Source organism: Pundamilia nyererei, unplaced genomic scaffold (assembly GCF_000239375.1).
Source record: "Pundamilia nyererei isolate P.nyererei 1_Seehausen unplaced genomic scaffold, PunNye1.0 scaffold00050, whole genome shotgun sequence".
Taxonomy (NCBI): Eukaryota; Metazoa; Chordata; class Actinopteri; order Cichliformes; family Cichlidae; genus Pundamilia; species Pundamilia nyererei.
Window position 1 is genome coordinate 666,757 of NW_005187451.1, and position 17,766 is coordinate 684,522.

Here is a 17,766-nt window from a genome sequence, read left to right on the forward strand (position 1 = left end):
GACCTCCTCAACATGTCGCGAAGTTCTCCAGAGGTAATGAACTAATCATGTGATTGTGGTGTGTTGACCCAGGGTAATAGCTAAAACTTGCAGGACCCCGGCCCTCGAGCCCTGGAGTTGCCCACCCCTGTGCTGTGGCGTGACCTTTAAAAGGCGGTTCATGCTCAAAAACCCTCCAATGTGTCTCAATTACAACAATTCTGCAAAGAATAGTGATGTAAAAGACTCACTGCCAGTTTTCAAAAAACTCTTGATTTCAGTTGTTGCTGCGAAGGGTGGGCTCAACCAGTTATTAGGTTTAGGGGTCAATCAATTTTTCACACAGGGCCCTTCTAGGTTTGGATTTTTTCCCCCCTTAATAATAAACACTTTCATTTAGATACTGCATTTTGTGTTTACTTGTGTTATCTTTGTCTAATATTTAAATTTGTTCGATGATCTGAAACATTTAACTGTGACAAACATGCAAAAAATAGGAAATCAGGAAGAGGGCAAACACTCTCACACCATTTAGTTTCATGTCATTTAGCTTTTCAGTTTTTTTGCCCTCAAAAGTTTTTGCTTAGCAGTAAGTTAGCCCAGGAATTCAGATACGTTTTGTTGGTGGGTTTTTTGTTGTTGTTTGTTTCCAGATTTGAAAAGTAAAGAAAAAATCCGGGAAATCGCCAAACAGTAAGTCAGTTTTTGTGCATCCATCTTCCGCTTATCCGGGCTTGGGTCGCGGGGGCAACAGGTTAAGCAGAGGCCCAGACCTCTCTCTCCCCAGCCACCTCCTCTAGCTTGTCCGGGAGAACACCAAGGCGTTCCCAGGCCAGCCCAGAGATATAATCTCTCCAGCATGTCCTGGGTCTGCCCTAGGGCCTCCTCCCAGCCAGTCTTGGTAGCCCGCCAGGGCCTCTGCTCCTGGCTGCCGCCCGGCACACAGTGCACCCAACCTCTACTGCGCCTCCTGCGGGTGGTTGCCTGCAGGAGGATGGGCCCATGTCCCCTTTTCGGGCTGTACCTAGCCGAGCCCCATGTACTAAGGCCCGGCCACCAGACGCTCGCCCTTGGGCAACCTCCCCGGGCCTGGCTCCAGGGCGGGGCCCCGGTAACCCTATCCCGGACAGGGTAAACTGTTCCCTCGGTGATATTCTCATAAGGGTCATCTGAATCGCTCGTTGTCTGGTCCCTCACCCAGGACCAATTTGCCATGGGAGACCCTACCAGGGGGCAAAAGCTCCATAGCCCCTGGGATCCCTGAGACACACAAACCCCTCCACTATGATAAGGTAGCGATTCACGGAGGGGAGTCAGTTTTTTTTTTGTTTTTTTTTTAAATTTTGTAAGGAAGCTGAATATCCGTTTCATTAGCCACAAACCACAAAAAAAGTTATTGGGTAACTTTTCAATACAGAGTCTTTTGTCCTTTTTAACGCCTTTAATCTACATGCAACAGTTTATCACAAACTCGATGTCTACAAATGATGAAAACTGCGAGCAATAACATGATTATTCTTCCTTGAATGTTGTTTTTAAATACACATTCACATTTAGGTCAGATTTTAACTATGCAGGAAATATAATTTTGTGTATCATGCCCTAACCTTCTAATCTTACATAATCTGATAGGAGTATTGAAATGAACCTGCGTCAAATGTAATGAACAACCGTGGTAGATCCGAGATGAGCAAACGCACCAGAAGGTTGAGTGTTTGTGAGATGACTAAGATAACGGGTAGAGATCCTCTCTGCCAGTTTAATCAAAACACTGTTATTGCAAGCTATCTAAACACCTTTGTGAATATCTTAACAGCTAGAAAAAATACTTGCATAATGTGACTGTGTTTCCATGCTGTGCATAAATGTTTGTGTAGAGTCTCCGGTCTGGATTAGGGGGGGATTCCAGTCATGTAGGATGACTTGCCTCCTGCTCTGGTTTGTACAGCTATGAACAACAAAACACACACCCTCTGGTCTCACCAGGGTATGGTTCATGACTAACCACAGAAAGACTGAGCCATCCAAAAGAAGAGGTTTTAAAGGACACACTCCAAACAAGAGTTAGATTTTGTTTGGTTTTCCCCTTTTTCTTTTCTAAAATACCTTTCACCATTTATAAGTTTCTAAAAGTTTCTGAGGAATTATGTTTTGCTCCATCCATCACCGCCAGGTTGTACCTAAGTTGTACTTTGGGGTGACTTTAGCTCAGTTGGTAGAGCAGGTCAGCTACTAATTGGATGCCAAATATCCTTGAGCAAGATACTAACCCCCAGTTGCTCTCATACGTCCATTGGAGTATAATTGTGTGTGGATTTTAGCTAGAAAGCACTTGCATAAAACAAAGTGCTTGCGTGAATGGGTGCACGAGGCAAGTGCTCATTTAGAGTACAAAAGTGCGATATAAGAACCATCTACCGGTGATTCCCTGTTCCAGATCTGGGGGGAAATCTCTCAGGACACTGTCTGTCATCCCATCCCAAGAAACATGCACACCAGCACATGGGGGCAATAAAAACTACTGCTCACTATTTTGAGTTACTGCAATGACATTTTAGCAAATTGGACTAGTGTCCCGCGTTTTTAATTCCCGGGGTGTCTTTGAATTCAGCCCACTGTAGGTTGATCCTTTTCTTTTCCATCAAATGATGTGGCATCCTTTCATAGATCCAGTTCAAATCAGTTTAGATATCCAGCGTGATTTTCACGGACAGAAATGAACTTCTTTGCCTTTCAGTGTAAAAGTAACTTTTTAGATTCAGGTTTACTGGTTTCGTAAATGTAAATTAATTTGAAACAAATGAGTGCATTAATTCTTAGTTTTTGTGGTTTCCTATACCTTTTTATCTAAAGGACTACTCTGTCAGCTCTAAATATTTCATAACTTTTGCATGGAGTTGAAGGCCTTTATCTTGAGAAAGAGCCCAACAGCAAACATTCTTCCTGTCCTTAAACACTTGCCTATGATGACAAAGCAGGTGGCTTGACCACCAGAAGACACCACCGGCCATTTCCATCACTACTCCATCAGCACTTTAGTGCTTGGAAGCATCCACCCCGGAAACTTCTATCCTCGGGATTGTTTTCCAGACAGCTGCCTCCCTCATGGAAATACACCAGGACAGACCCTAATGGAAGCCAGATGAGTTTAAATTCCACAACAATAATTACCACACTGCATTAAATGGCTTTTACTGTACACACTTTAACACAATGGACATCTGCCACAGTTTTGGGCGGATGTTTGTCCAGGAAGTTGCTATGACAACTTTTTGAAGTCTGCTCCAGTGATGGATCCTGGAACTACCGCATGTGTCATGATTATGTCACTCTTGGTTCGGGGGCATGTGTAAAATTTGTTCTGAAGGTTTATGGTCTAAGTGAGGAAAATGGCTGACTGCTGTTCCAAGTACTTGAAACAAATTTTAGGAGGTCTTAGATACAAATTAGGACTTTAACTTTGAACGTCCTCGTTGTAAAAAGTAATTGTAACAAACAGGGACAGTTTTACTAAGAAATGATACCAGATAAGGACCTGTTGACATTATTTTGAACATCAGATATGAACAGTTTAATATTTTAGTAATTTTCTGTCTATCCACTTTAAATATGTAGCTAAAACCTGTAGGTTAGCTTAACTTAGCAAAGAGGCTGTTTACAGTGGTAACAAAATTCTGTGTCCTAGCACCTCTTAAGTAAATTAACCCTAACACGGTGTGCTGAACCATTTATCTCTACTTACAAACAAAAGAGTTTTAAAGTAGAGACACGACTTATTGAAAAATGTTAACTAAACAAAGATCAAGTACAACTTCTTTCAGAGGGCAAAAACAAAATATCTTAAAGTGACAAAAAAGTTCATCACTCAAACTGAGTACGAGCTCTAATTCAGTTATTAGATGCTGCTCTTTATAACTGTAAAACGTTGGTTCACCTGTAGCCATAATATAAATAACCCTTGATTCTCTAAATTGTATGCATTTGGATTCAACCCCTGGTCTTACCAGACTTGTACCCACCATCGTCGTTTAAAGCACCTTATGTCATCCCTGCAGGGTTCTGGTCTAATAAATGTTTATTTGCACTGGCCACCTATCCACTTAATATTGCTCCAAATCAAATTTACCCTCCTGCTTTCAGTTAAAACACGGAGCAGTTTCAAAGGGTTCCACTCCTGTCAGGTGTATGAATTCAGTCAGTAACTTAGCAGGGACCTGCGTGATAAACGTTACTGGCCTCTTGAGGCTCACTTAGTCCCCAGGCAGAGTTTTGATGTGGGCGAACTGTCTTTGGTCTCGCTGCGGTCAGACTCTTGAAAAGGATTCTGGGTCGGGGTCCCCCCTGCTCTCGTCGTCTGCCTAAACCATCGTGCCTCATGTCTTCTCCTTGATGTGGCAGCTTTGAGTGGCCATAATAAAAATTAAGACATCATAAATGCAGGATGGATGCACCATGTGTTTTCCTTTATAATGCACGAGCCCCTAGTGAGAGGTTTAACTCCCGCTGCAACTCGAGCAACTGAACCCTTCTCTGCAAGGTTTTCATCGTGTTGTGTGTGTCTGTGTGTGTTTGTGTGTCATACTGACAGACCGCGAGTAATTCACTGTGGCGCAGAAGACAACTGTTGGTGGGTTGGTTGAATATAGAAGTTGACTTGCTGCTGCTATAATAAATAGTTTTGGCATTAGCAATGGATGAAATGATTTTATAAGGCTTTTCAGCATCTTTTTGTGTTGAGTTGATTCTGAAAGCTGAAAACTTGCCGACATTTATTTGTGATTAATCCTGAGATTGATTTGCCAGTTCGAATTTGTCACTTCGCTGGGACGAATGAGTATGTTTCCACTGGATACAGACCTGCCCTCCAGTCACAGATGGAAGCGTTCAACATGTCACATGGATTTGTTTTGAAGTTAGGAAGGCATGATTCACCTCAGACACCAACCTGAGGAACAGTCCCGGCTGACTCACACAAGCTTTGCATACAGCTATGCGGAGGGGCCGGTGAGGTTGGCGGATGGGTTTCCCTGAAGTATTTCTACCATGTGCCACCTCCGATCGTCTGCCACTTTTACTGTAACTCGAGGGGAGCCTGTGTGTTCCCAAAGAAGGACCTAGACTGGTAAAATCACCCACCGTATAATTAGCTTTTTTAGCATGTGACTTCTTAACATCTTTACCACACTGGATGCCTTTTACAGACTGCTGGGAACAAAAGGCTGAACGGTGAAGCTGAAGTTTCAGACCAACATTTCCACATCGGACAGCTCCGAGACGCTGACGGCCACCGAGGTTTTTTCTTTTCGAAGATGGAAACTTGTTTTGTCATACTCTCTCCTTAAAAATATCAATCACTGTCAATGTAAAGACTTTTCCCATAAAATAGACTCCCTCATGTCTGAAGAAAAGCTTACCGCCACAGTTTAAACCAGTCGCTCCTTTTTATAGATGAAATCTTCAGAAAACATTTAAAGTTTTAACTCCAGCTCTCAAATAGAAATGAGACAGTGCTTTGCAAAGAATTTCATTTCTGCTTTCCAAACCTTTTAAAATTTAAACCCAATTGTCATTAAATGTGTTTTATTTAGAGACTTTAAACACGACAAAACAGACATGACTTAAGCTCACAAATATGACTTCTAGTCCTGTTAGTGAGCAAGCTAACTGACAGTCGTTGACCTCGCTTGCTCACAGAGCTTTTATCCTGCTCAGCCGCTTTGCTAATGAAACGCTGCACAATAGCTTTGATAGCAAGAAGCCAGAGGGGAGACCAAAACTGAAAATAAAGAGTATATATGGATTTAAATGCTGTGTTAGGTTTTAAGTGTAGGGAAGCTATGGCACAGCTAAGTTAGTTTGACCTACTGTTGCTGTAAAGGTATGCAGAAGCATCTTTGATGGCACAACATGTGGAACCTTGAAGCAGGTGGACTTCTGCAGCAGAAGACCGCATCAGGTGCCACACCTGTCACTCACGACAATTTGGCTCAAACATCATGAACACATATCCATCACAGATCCATCCTTGCTTATAGCAACACTTCAGGCTGGTGGTGTTGTGGAGTGGATGCTTTCTTGGCTCACTTTCGGCCCCCATAGCACCAACTAAGTATCATTTAAACACCACAGCATGCCCAAGGACTGTTCCAGACCCTTTATCATCTCTTTACGAACACACATGTTCTAATGGCTGCTTTCAGCAGGATAACACACCATGCCATAAGATCAAATCATTTGAAACAGCTTGAACAGGACAATGAGTTCACTGTACTCTAACCAATTAAGAACCTTTCAGATGTGCTGAAACAGGAGATTCCAGGAGACAAATCTGCAGCAACTGTGTGACGCTGGCATGTCAACATAGACAAGAATCTGTGAGAGTGTTTCCGGCCTTGCTGGATCTCTGATTTGACGAATTAAAACAGTTCTAAACAAAACGGGGAAGCAAGCTCTATCCAGTGAGACTTCTTCTTTCCTTGTTACAGACATTTCAGGAAGAGTTTCTGCTGTTCTGCATTTATTAGCAGTTTTAGTGTAGCTTTATCAGTTGTTGGACCTGAACACAGCAGCACAGGAGCCCCACTGACATCTAATTTTATCAAGGTGTTAATGCAGAACTAGAGGAAGTTTAAATATTATAAACCGGGTCAGCAACTAGCATGGACTTTGTGTAAATTCAGCACACGTTTTTCTTTTTAAGTTGAAATCCAAGTATTTTGCACCAACCTGCCAGAAGCATGTAATGCAAGATTTGAAATGTAAAATATTGAGACCGTCTTTCACACTGTCATGTTATCCCTACAGATGACACACAGTGACATCCTTGGTGTCACAAATGACTCTTCAAATAGTTCCTGGATGTCTAAATTTGATAGTTTTGGCGATCAGTCTTAATCTTTGTCTAGCTGATGTTGTAATTTCAGCTGAGCTGTTTTTGTGGTCAGTGAAGAAACAAGGAGATAATAGCGAGGCCTCGTCAGTTTGTTGGGAAGCACAGGATGTGGTCTTCTCTTCTTGACATGTCTGCCGTCATCGTCATGCAAATGGGAATGACTGGAAGCAATGTGTCCAGACAGAGTGGGTGGCTGCAGCCCTTTCCACCCTGAACAGAAGATAAATAGACACCCACACTCTACTGCTACTGCTGGGCTCTTCTCAGACACTTGTTGAACCTCAGGCATCTTATCATTTGTCATGTGACGCACACATGTAACCGCTGTACAAGTTTGGAACTCCTGACTGCTCTCCTACTTCCCACAGTCTTTAAAACAACGAGAAAACACAGGTCTGATTTAGATGTCAGCTCCGCTTCTGCTAATTAAGAGAGTTAGGATAAATTATGCATTAGAACAACTTGTTGAATCTTGTTGAAGGATGTGGAGGTGTTGAGTTGTGCAGCAGTAGATTTGCAAGATAAGCAGAAAGATCCTTGGCCAGATAGAAGCATAAGTGGAATTTAAACAACACAAGAAATTCATTCCAGCTCAGTGTAGTGCGAACACTTTTCAGTTATGTTATGGTCTCAGATGTGCTGTTGTGTAATTTAGGGATATGCAACGCTTTTGCACAAAACTAAAGTGGTGGCTTTACTGGCTTTACACAATAAGGTGCTTCGAAATCACACAATAAAGCTCTGATATTAACTGATCTTGATAGTCGCAGGTTCCCAAATGGGGTTTGTAATCAGCAGGATTTAATGTGGGTGTCAATCATAGACTGTATATAGAAGATGACCATTGCCATCGCAGGACATGAGCATGTTCAGATGGGAGGAGTGACAATGAAATGCTACCTAGCTTGGATAGAGTAAGGTGTATTTTAATCTGAAAGCCAGTTTTAGCGAGTGCTGCAAAAAAAGCTTAAAAACTAAATTTCTTTCCTGAACCCGTAAACACATCAGTCTTGATGTAACCGTACCCCAGAGCACGAACTGTTTTAGTATTTTGTCTTCTGTTTTGCTCTGAATGTAACCAAATTTAAAAATAAAAAAAACAAACATCTCGTATCTGATAAGATTTGAAATTATCCAAATAAACTTTAAGCCTATAAGGAAAGTTGTTTATGTCACGGTCAGTGGGAGCTGACTGTGTGTTTGAGTGAATAGTAGGACCCAAATGCAGACACGGTAGGAGATGAAACTGAGTTCTAAACAAAAGGCGAGCCGTTTGTGAACACAAAAACAAAGCAAGAGCGAACAGGGCCAACCCTAACCTGAAACTAACCTGGGAAACCAGAGACATGGACATGAAACCGGACAGGTACGTGTCACTATGGAACTATGAAATAAACCGAACATGAACCTGATCAGTACGAAGAACTCTGAGACATGATGTCGCTAGACATGCAAACAAAGACTGAAAGAAAACACAGACTAAATACACACAGGAAGTGATCGGGGGAAGTGGAAACACATGGGGAAAACAGCTGACTAGAATGACATCATCAGTAACACTAAGCATAGAACATAGAAACAAGACTTTCAAAGTAAAACAGGAACATAATGGGATGCAGACATGACACATGACAGGTTAAAGACACACGAACCAACAAGGGAGACTTGAACACAGGAGTGATGACACAAAGGCATCGAATACACAAAGAACTAAAACTGAGCAACCTTGGAGCTTAAGATGACTAAATGAACTTAAACATAAACAATGTCGGAATACAGGGAAAATTCAAAACACTGGGTCACACGACTCAGGACAGTTTACTGTTGTCATAAATGAAGTGAGACATTATATTTATCTTTTAGATGTAAACCTGAAGAAGTCCAGTTTCTTTCCTTCCGAGCTCCTTGGACTTTTTATGGCTAGACGAGGTGACTGGAAGTAACACAGGTTTAGAAGCACTTTTACTTTTCAGTCCTGGAGGCACCATCCATCTTTTATATACAGCCTATGCTTTGAAGGCAGTTTGAAATCTGTGCGATATTGATGGATTTCACAACTATTTATTAAAAAAAAAGAGGCAAAAGCAAGATTTGATTTCATGAAAATGAGGAGGATGATGACTTAAACCTTGTTACCATAGTTACATTTCAGTCCATGACTCTAAGGCACAGATATAGGCTTTTATATACTGTATTGCTGTGTTACATTTGACTTTTTACATCTACATCTTTCCAGTTTGCATATTTATTCCTCCTCCCTTACGTAATGCTTCATACCTAGTTAAGTTAAGTACTTGGACATTAGAAAGAGAACCTCATTCTGCAGCCTTGCCTCCCTCCTTTATTCTGGCACTTGTAAAGTGATAATGGCGTCAGTTAGAGTACACTTTATCTTGGCAGTGTGTCAGACAGGCCTGCACTGTCAAAACCTGTCAGCAGAAGCGGCGGTCACAGCCTCGAGCAGCTCCGTGTCCGTTCAAGCCTCGAAACGAGTTGACAGCAGCATTAGGGTGTGCAGTCACATGACTGCCAGGGAGGCCCTGGATCAAATGATAGCAGCTGTTTGGGCGTATCCTTCCTCCTGGCAGGCCTGATCTTACATTTCAGGGTATGATCTGGCCTGGTGCCCGTGCCCTCAGCATCTTCATTTAGTGTTTATTTAAGCTTCACCTGCAGGTATTCACATCGATAAGCACAGTGCACACAGTACTTATCTAGATGCGTTTGTGAAAATGGAAAATGCACGAAGGCTTTTTGAATATTGAAAACTTGGCTTTGAATAGAATTGTATGTTTCTGAGTTTTTTTATAAATTGAAAAATTCAAATAATGTTATTCTTTATTACAGCCGCTGTAAACGACCTTCAGACCTCTCGTCTAACTAGGCGTTGCTGCCTGAGAGCTATTTCACGCAAGAGTGGGAAAAGTGCTCATGAAACTGGAAAAGTCCCTCCTCAGACTGCATCCCGTTTACAATCATATCAGCAAATTGATCAAGGGCGTTTAAACCACGTTTGAAGTAATGTGTTGATATTTCATCCATTGCAGTTGCGTAAACTATGAGAAAGAGTGTGTTTGCGGTCTGTCGGGTTTGTCCAAGCCCATTCCATTGAGCTGTGGTCTTCCCTCCAGCTTCCCAAAACGTTGCAGTTTTGTGTAATAAACCCACACATTCTTCTGTCTCCTCCTCATCCTTCCTAAACTGAGCAGCTTTAGGTTCAGTAGGAGCCAGGGCGTTATTTTACAAGACGGATCTGGACACTGGATGTATACATCCAAGACAGTTGCAAAGGAAATAGCTGTCTGCTTTGAGTTGTGTCTCAGTGTGGCGTTTACCACACGTCTGTCTTACTGTATATATAAAAAGGGAGAGTTCAAAGTGCAGTTCTGTTCTTTTTCAAGCCTTTTGGACACTCCCCGATCTTACTCTTATATATTATATCAGGAATTTACATAAAAAAGCAAGAAAATATATGTCAGAGTTGTTGTTTGTGTTGACAGATTTCAATAATGACACTCAGTAGATCCGTAGAACTAGACAAGAATACATTTCAGATGTTAAAGAGCTAAATATTTTCTCATAAATCATAAATGCTGCTGCCAGAAGCATAGCAGCTGTATTTGGTGATGATACAGTATGTGATTGTTATGTTACAGTGACTGTGTAAAAGGTCATGGAACATTAAGCAGACTACTGAAAAAGAAAATATGTATTTGACCTTTGACTTTATCACTGGCGTAACATCCAAGTCCTTGGATGTTTTCACTGCTGCGCTTTTTAGACCATTTTCAGGCCGTAAATCAAAAGCGGATACATTTTTACATTTCTTTTCGGGTCTTATTTGCAGATCAAAACACGGTAATTGCACTCGGGTGCTAAACAATCACACCAAGACCCTTTGCAGGAGATGGCTTCAGTCGTACTTCTGTCATTTTAATGTGCAGCACTGCTCAGTTCTGTTGTTTTAAAGTGCTAGATGAATCAGTTTGAAGTGTGAGCTGCAGTAAACGCCTTCCCGTAGTCAGGTATTGTTTGAACACCACAGACGTTCACCCTGGATTTACTTTTTTTCTTCTGCAATAAGCAGACAAAATCTTCTCACATGGTTTGTTGTGCCGCAGTAAGTGAAGCGAGAGCTGCGAAAAGATCCGTAACGTGATGACTGGGTGCGAAGATATCTGATTTTCACATCACATTATATCACACATCAAATTATTGTGGTCAAAATAATGTAAAATAACTATGTTATTGTAGTATCTATGAAACAATTATAGCAGTAATGGTAACAAATGACTTTGCTTCTGTCTTTGTTGAGTCCTGAGAGCTTGGTGGTCAGACGCAAACGAGATGCAGAGGCAGACAGAAAGAACAGTTACACACTATGATATTATCATATATGCATCGTTGACACTGTATTGATCATTTTGAATTATACGGTTGTTGTGAAACCCCACTGTTTTGTTTTTTTACAGCTCACAAGTCCATCCTTCCCTGTGGTTGTGAAGATGGGCCACGCCCACGTCGGCATGGGAAAGGTGAGTCTCCTTTACGATTTGAATAATGCTGTTTACTAATGTTATCAACCCTTTACAAAAGAAACCTAATTAGTTGGATGACCTATATTTGTGTCTAAGAATAATTCAGAGGGAATAATCAGAGATTTCAATCTAATCCACCCATTTTAGGGCGGAGCCTTTAGTTATGAAACCCGAGGCAAGGCTCTCCCTTCTTTTCCCTCTCCATCCTCCTCTGTCAGGCTTTATGCAGTCACCCAAAAGTTAAATGAGCAAATAAAAGATGTAAACTGGTCCGTATCTGTTTAAAGCACTATCAAAATTAAATTCCGGCTGCTCCCAGACATCAAAATCATTTTGACCTGCTGTCACCTGTAGGGATGGGTATCGTTTAGGTTTTATCCGATACCAAATCGGTACTTTTGAAACGGTGCCGGTGCTCAAATAATAATAATGGATTGGATTTATATAGCGCTTTACAATGCCACTATTCATTCACTCTCACATTCATACACTGGTGGAGGCAGCTACGGTTGTAGCCACAGCTGCCCTGTGGCAGACTGACAGAAGCGAGGCTGCCATATCGCGCCATCGGCCCCTCTGGCCAACACCAGTAGGCGGTAAAGTGTCTTGCCCACAACGACCAGGACACGGGCGACCTTCCGGTTACAGATGCAATTCCCAACCCCTTGAGCCACGGTCGCCCCAAGAATGGAGAACACAAAATTGGTCCAAAAACCTCTCATGTTCAGCTGTTTTTATGTAAAAAGATAACAATGTTAGCCTTTTCTGCAGCTATGGGGCATATATGGTATCACTCTTGGCTGGAAGCAGTGCTTAAACAATGGAAAAAACACAAACTTTGTCCAGAAACCTCTCATGTTTAACTGTTTTCCACTTTTTCTTTGGTCATTTTAGCCTTTTTGGCCAGGGTGAAGGGAGCATCTGCCATCAAACAAGAAGACAGCCGCATGTAGCTATGATGATGTTTGCTAGTTCACCTTACATGCATTAATGTAATAACGTGGTTAGCCTACTCAACGTAAATTACACACGAACAACATTAAGCTACTCACGCAGAGAAGAACGGCTGCTGCTGCATCATCATCCTCATCATTTCTGCTACACTGGCAGGGCTAGGGGCCAGGACTCTGCTCTTCGTGTTTTTGGGGGATGTTGCATAACAGGCAACCCACCCGCAGTAGAGGTGCTCGGTGTGAGGTCTCGCAGCAAGCTATCAAATACGGCGCATTTCTGGGCTTTTAAAAAAAACGCTATGCGTCGCCAGGTGTTTCATCAGATTTGAGGTGTTACTTCCTTTGACAGTATCACAGTATCAGCTTAAAGCACTTGTTGCTGCTGAGTTTGCATATTTTGCTGTGAAGTACAGCCAGACTTTGACCGCTTCGCCTTGGACATTTTTAATCTGTAGCTCTGCTCTAAAAGAACGTACGTGCCTGGGCCCGTCTACTATCCTCGGAAACGTAAAGTGATTGGCTAGAAGTGTATCACAGCTCAGGAAAAAAAAGAAGGTTAAAATCAGCTAATAAGCTAAGCTACATCAGCTAACATTTTTGACTATATTTAGACAACAAATACAAACAAGCTGACACTTTATATGTTACAGCAATCAGTCCCCACATTATCCAAACAGTTTGAACTTTTGCTAGATTTCAGTTAAAGCGTGTTTTAAGTCTGCATCACTGATTTGTGATTTTAAATTACCTCTTCATCTTCTTTCTGCTGCAGCAGCAGCGAAGGCCTCTGTGTGAGCGCACTGTAACATCATGACATCAACAACACTGGAGTTAAACCTGTACTGTTGTTAAAATAGACAAGTTAGGAAAATATACCATTTGAAGAAAATAATACTAAAATACGCTGTTTTTAAAAGGGTCCAAAATCGCCTATGAGATGAAACTTAAATTAAATATAATATCCATGTCTTTTTTTTAAATTTTACACACAAGCTGCTCATAGCTCAGATTTTCTCTTTTACCAGGTCAGACTCTCTCTCTCTCTCTCTCTCTCTCTCTCTCTCACACACACACACACACACACACACACACACATACAAGTTGTCTTTATTCCATATATGCAAATTAAACATGATACTATCTGGACAGCTTCGGTTGGTCTGAGGTTCAGACAGGAGGTCTGAAGCCTAAACTGCTGTCTGTTCTAGTTTTTACAGACATCTCTGTAAGGGTTCAAATCGGCCACAGTAGCCAAATTGCTCTTACAGTAAAGTTGTAAAGTCAGTAATGTGTTCCTGGGGTCAAACTAAGTGTTAACCTGGTGGACAAACGGTTTTAGTGCTTTGTTACACAATAGCCTGACTAACAGTTTCCAACCATTTACCGTGATTGCTGCATAGAAATAACTGGACTGATGCTAATCATCTCTGTTAAATACATAATGAGAAATGAACTGTGGATATTTTGCGTATGTGATTTATTTATTTCAAGACATGGAGTCACACTCTTGACACAATGACATAATTCACACATTTAGCCTCTCCCCTTTCTCCCATATTTAAATATACAAGGAGCGACACTTTCTTTATGTCTTTTTCCCTCGTCTGTGGGCTTGGTTTCCTGTTCAGAAGCCAGACATGCTATAGAATTTCCCATGAGCCTCATGGGGAACTTGGAAAGTCCTTTCAGACTAAGATCTTGCTTTGCCCCACAGACCTCACAGAACTCAGAGAATGAATATAAAGGATTTAGGTCACTGCAATTTTATTTGCTTTTGAGAGAAAAACCCTTCAAGGTGGAGCAAAGAAATTGAATGTGCCAGCAAGTCTCATATATTGATTATAAATAATACTAAAGTAGAACTTAACCACACTACACGTAGTACTCTACACTTTTGATTTTACCATTGCTAATACATAAAAGAAAAAAAACTCCATTTATAACCAAAAACAGGAAGAAGGTGCTTTTGTTCTGAAATTAAAGCGCATATGCTTAAAAAGTAACACTAACTTTTCAAACAAAAATATAAAACAATCTTTGTTTTGTACATAAAAATTAGAGTTTTGAAACAATAAAAAATGGCTTATTCTTTAGCTTGTTTATTTTGTACAGGCGAATAGCTAGCCAAGTTTCATAGTGCAATATGCAATGGCTATAGTGGGTCTCAATAAAAACACTGTACTTTACAATATAGACTGTAAAATGATGAGATGTCTAAATTTTGTGACATATTCTTGGTTTTGAATGAAGACATATATAAATACAGAGTATTTATGTATATATCTGTATTTATATATGTATATATTTCTGCTCACATTCTGTAGCTTCTGTCAGTGCTGTGCTATTGGAAACCGAATTTCCCGGAGGAACCCACCCGAGGAATAATAAAGTTTTATCTAATCTAATCTAATCTAAGACATAACCTCTTAGGCTGAGTAGTAACTTGGAAGTGCTAGAAAACTGCAGTTCACTGAATGCCCACTTGAGGGCTCTGAAAGCGAATCCCTTGTTAAAATACATCCAGATGTAAAAAAAAAAAATGGCTGAGGTAGTGGCAAGATTTTAGCTAATGGACATTACAGCTTTAACTGACAGCTGATCACTGCTAGGCCTCACCTCTGCTAATTTAGAGTTAGTGAACTGGACCTCTCAACCACTTATTGTAAGAGAAATTCTCATGTTTTATTAGTTAAAGAGCAAATACCGGTGTATGTGTGTGTGTTGCTCTGTTGCATACATACAGTTTATTAATACATTTTGCCAAGCCTAACCAAGCCTTGCTAGCATTAACTTTCTTATTCAAATATGGCCAAGTATGCCTCCATGAAAGCAACATAGCGGCAACCAAAAGTTCAATTTAAGGCTTTAGAAAGTGAAATGAGAAACGAGTGGTGACATCATGTCGGTGACATCCATCTTTTATGTACAGTTTATGGTTGGGACTCTTAAACCCGTAAATGGAAAGCCTTTGTAGCTTACTGTAGGTCAACATTTACACATTTTGCTGCTATTTTGTTTCTTTTTTTGCTAGTTTCTCAAACATATTATGCATATGCTGTATAATATATAATTGCTGAGGTTGTTTCGGTAACTGATTTCAGACATTTACTGGAATTTAATGGCGATTTTGTTCATTAGCTAACAATAGAAAATCTACAGCTCAAAGTAATATTGCCATATTTTGTTTTGTTGGGTTGTCATAGGCTGTCTCCATTAATGAAACACACATCAATGACATCAGTTAAGGACAAGTCATGTTGATATTACTGTGGTATTGTTACCTGTAACTAATAGCAGTGTTTGTATATGTTTATCTGATTGCAGTTTACATATTAAAATATAATTACACACTTTGCCTTTTTCATTTGACAAACAGCAGTAGAGAGTGAGCCTTTCTACTCAGCTTTCCCATTACGCTATTAGAGCAGCAGGCCTCTGTAATGGAGGTGGTATGTCATGTTATCTGGACACTAACCACCAGTTTCACCACCAGGCACAGCTCTTCATTTCTGTGCCAGTGCTTCACCTTTTCCGGCTTACCTTCTGTTTCTGTCTGCATCATTGCAGTTTGTTTGTTGACTCAGAGGAATTGCGTAAGTCTCTGGACAGGTTTGTGTGCCTACCGCTCACAACTGGACCAGTTCCTTGTGGTCAGCTTCTGCTTTTGCTACCATGACGTACTCTTTCAGTCACATTGCTGTAGTCAGTGGATTTTGTTATTTTAGCTTCTGGTCTTTTCGTGTTTCTATAAGAAACACTGACTGTATTATTTGATGACATGCGCCTTTAGTGTTTTTACAGTTTTTCACAGTTGCAGTTCTGAAATCTGTGAACACAAAACCCAGTTTTTCAATCTGAGTGTCGTGAGCACGAAGTTTCTTTATGTTGGGTTGTCCTGTTTACCAAGGACATGATCTTTCACAGCTGCTTGTATTTTATCTGAAATGCACTGTTGGTCTTCCTCTTCTTGCCTTCTGCCGCCTTTCCATCTTCCTCATCCACCAACTCCCCCCCACACATTTCCTCTTGTGCATCTCAGCTTGTTACTATCTGTTTTGTGGTATCGGTCTTCAACTCACCATGGTGCCTGTGCGCCCTGACGTGGCGTACACTCGTCTGATCACTTCATTAGCAAGTGTGAAAAATGGTTCATTGTTATGTGTAAGCACTGAAATCTGCCACCTGTGCTTACCCTTGCGCAACACAAGTACGTCACAGTGAGAACTGAATGAATGTGAGTGTATCTAAAGTATTGGAAAAAGGGTAAAATAATATCTGCAAATTATGTCCTAAAAGAATGTACGTTCAGTACGTTCAGCATGTTGGTTCTCATGGCAAAGAGTAGAATTTGGTGTTTTAGCAATTTAGGGAAACTCTAACACAAACTAGGAGAAAGCTTAGTAAATAAAATACAAGCTATTTAGTGAATTCTTTTTAAAAAAAAACAAAAAAACAACACACACATACTATGCATATTTTCCTTTATATACGAAGCACTGAATTTATTACCTTGTGTGGTGGGGCGTGGTCTGCGGTGCCGCGCGGACGCACCTGCACGGCATCCGCAATCACGCCCGCCGTGTCAAAACACGGGGACTCAGTGGTTGGTGTGCGGTTGTGGTGGTGTGATGCAAATGTTAAATAAAGATGGCTCAAAACATGGCTCTGTGGTCCCGTCGTGCCTTAATTCCACCACACCTACAAAGCACATTCTCTAGGTTTTCAGGTTTTCCTATGAAGCCTCACTTGGCCTGGTTTGACTGGATGCTAATGACAGCGAATGTTAATCTGAGCAGACACAGTTAGTATAATGTTACTGCATTAGATTGGGTTTTTTATGTAATTTGGCTGTGCTGTGTTTACATAAAATTTCTGCATGTCACAAATGAAGTACAACTTACATGTCAATGTCTAAAGTTTGCTAACACTAGCTAGCAGTAGGCGCTATAAGCTACCACTATGGTGGAAAACTTATGAGTAATGAAATGAGCAAAAGTTGGATTCAATGTTTTGCTTGAGAGAGGAAGAAGAGTTACTTTCTGTTAAAAAATGTCTGTATTGGATCTTAATCAGTAAGGTGTCTTTTCAGGTTTTACAGTGACGTGACAGCTAACCATGTGATATTAACTTGTCTGGCATTATGAACATATGATGCTGACGGGTCACGTGAAAAAGGCACAAGAAAATAATTCCCTGACCGGTTGCAAACGGTTTATGATGGGGCTGTCAACGTTAACGCATTAATGCGCATTAATCCATCGTCATGAGCAACGCAGTTAACATTTTTATTGAAATTAACCCATCTGGAGCGCAGACTGACTCAAAATCCCTGAAATGTCACTGTCAGGGCATTTCGGGCAGTTTGTACAGGGAGTGCAGAATTATTAGGCAAATGAGTATTTTG

The 17,766-nt window shown here is 40.9% G+C and overlaps 1 protein-coding gene across 1 annotated transcript in view; it reads left to right on the forward strand.

The window, feature by feature from the left end:
• Positions 1-17,766, forward strand: part of syn3 (synapsin III) — a 127,799-nt gene that overhangs the window by 90,950 nt on the left and 19,083 nt on the right. Inside the window, exon 8 of the mRNA XM_005733098.1 lies at positions 11,344-11,406. Within this exon, the coding sequence (XP_005733155.1) occupies positions 11,344-11,406 (63 nt within the window). The remainder of the gene's footprint in view (positions 1-11,343; positions 11,407-17,766) is intronic.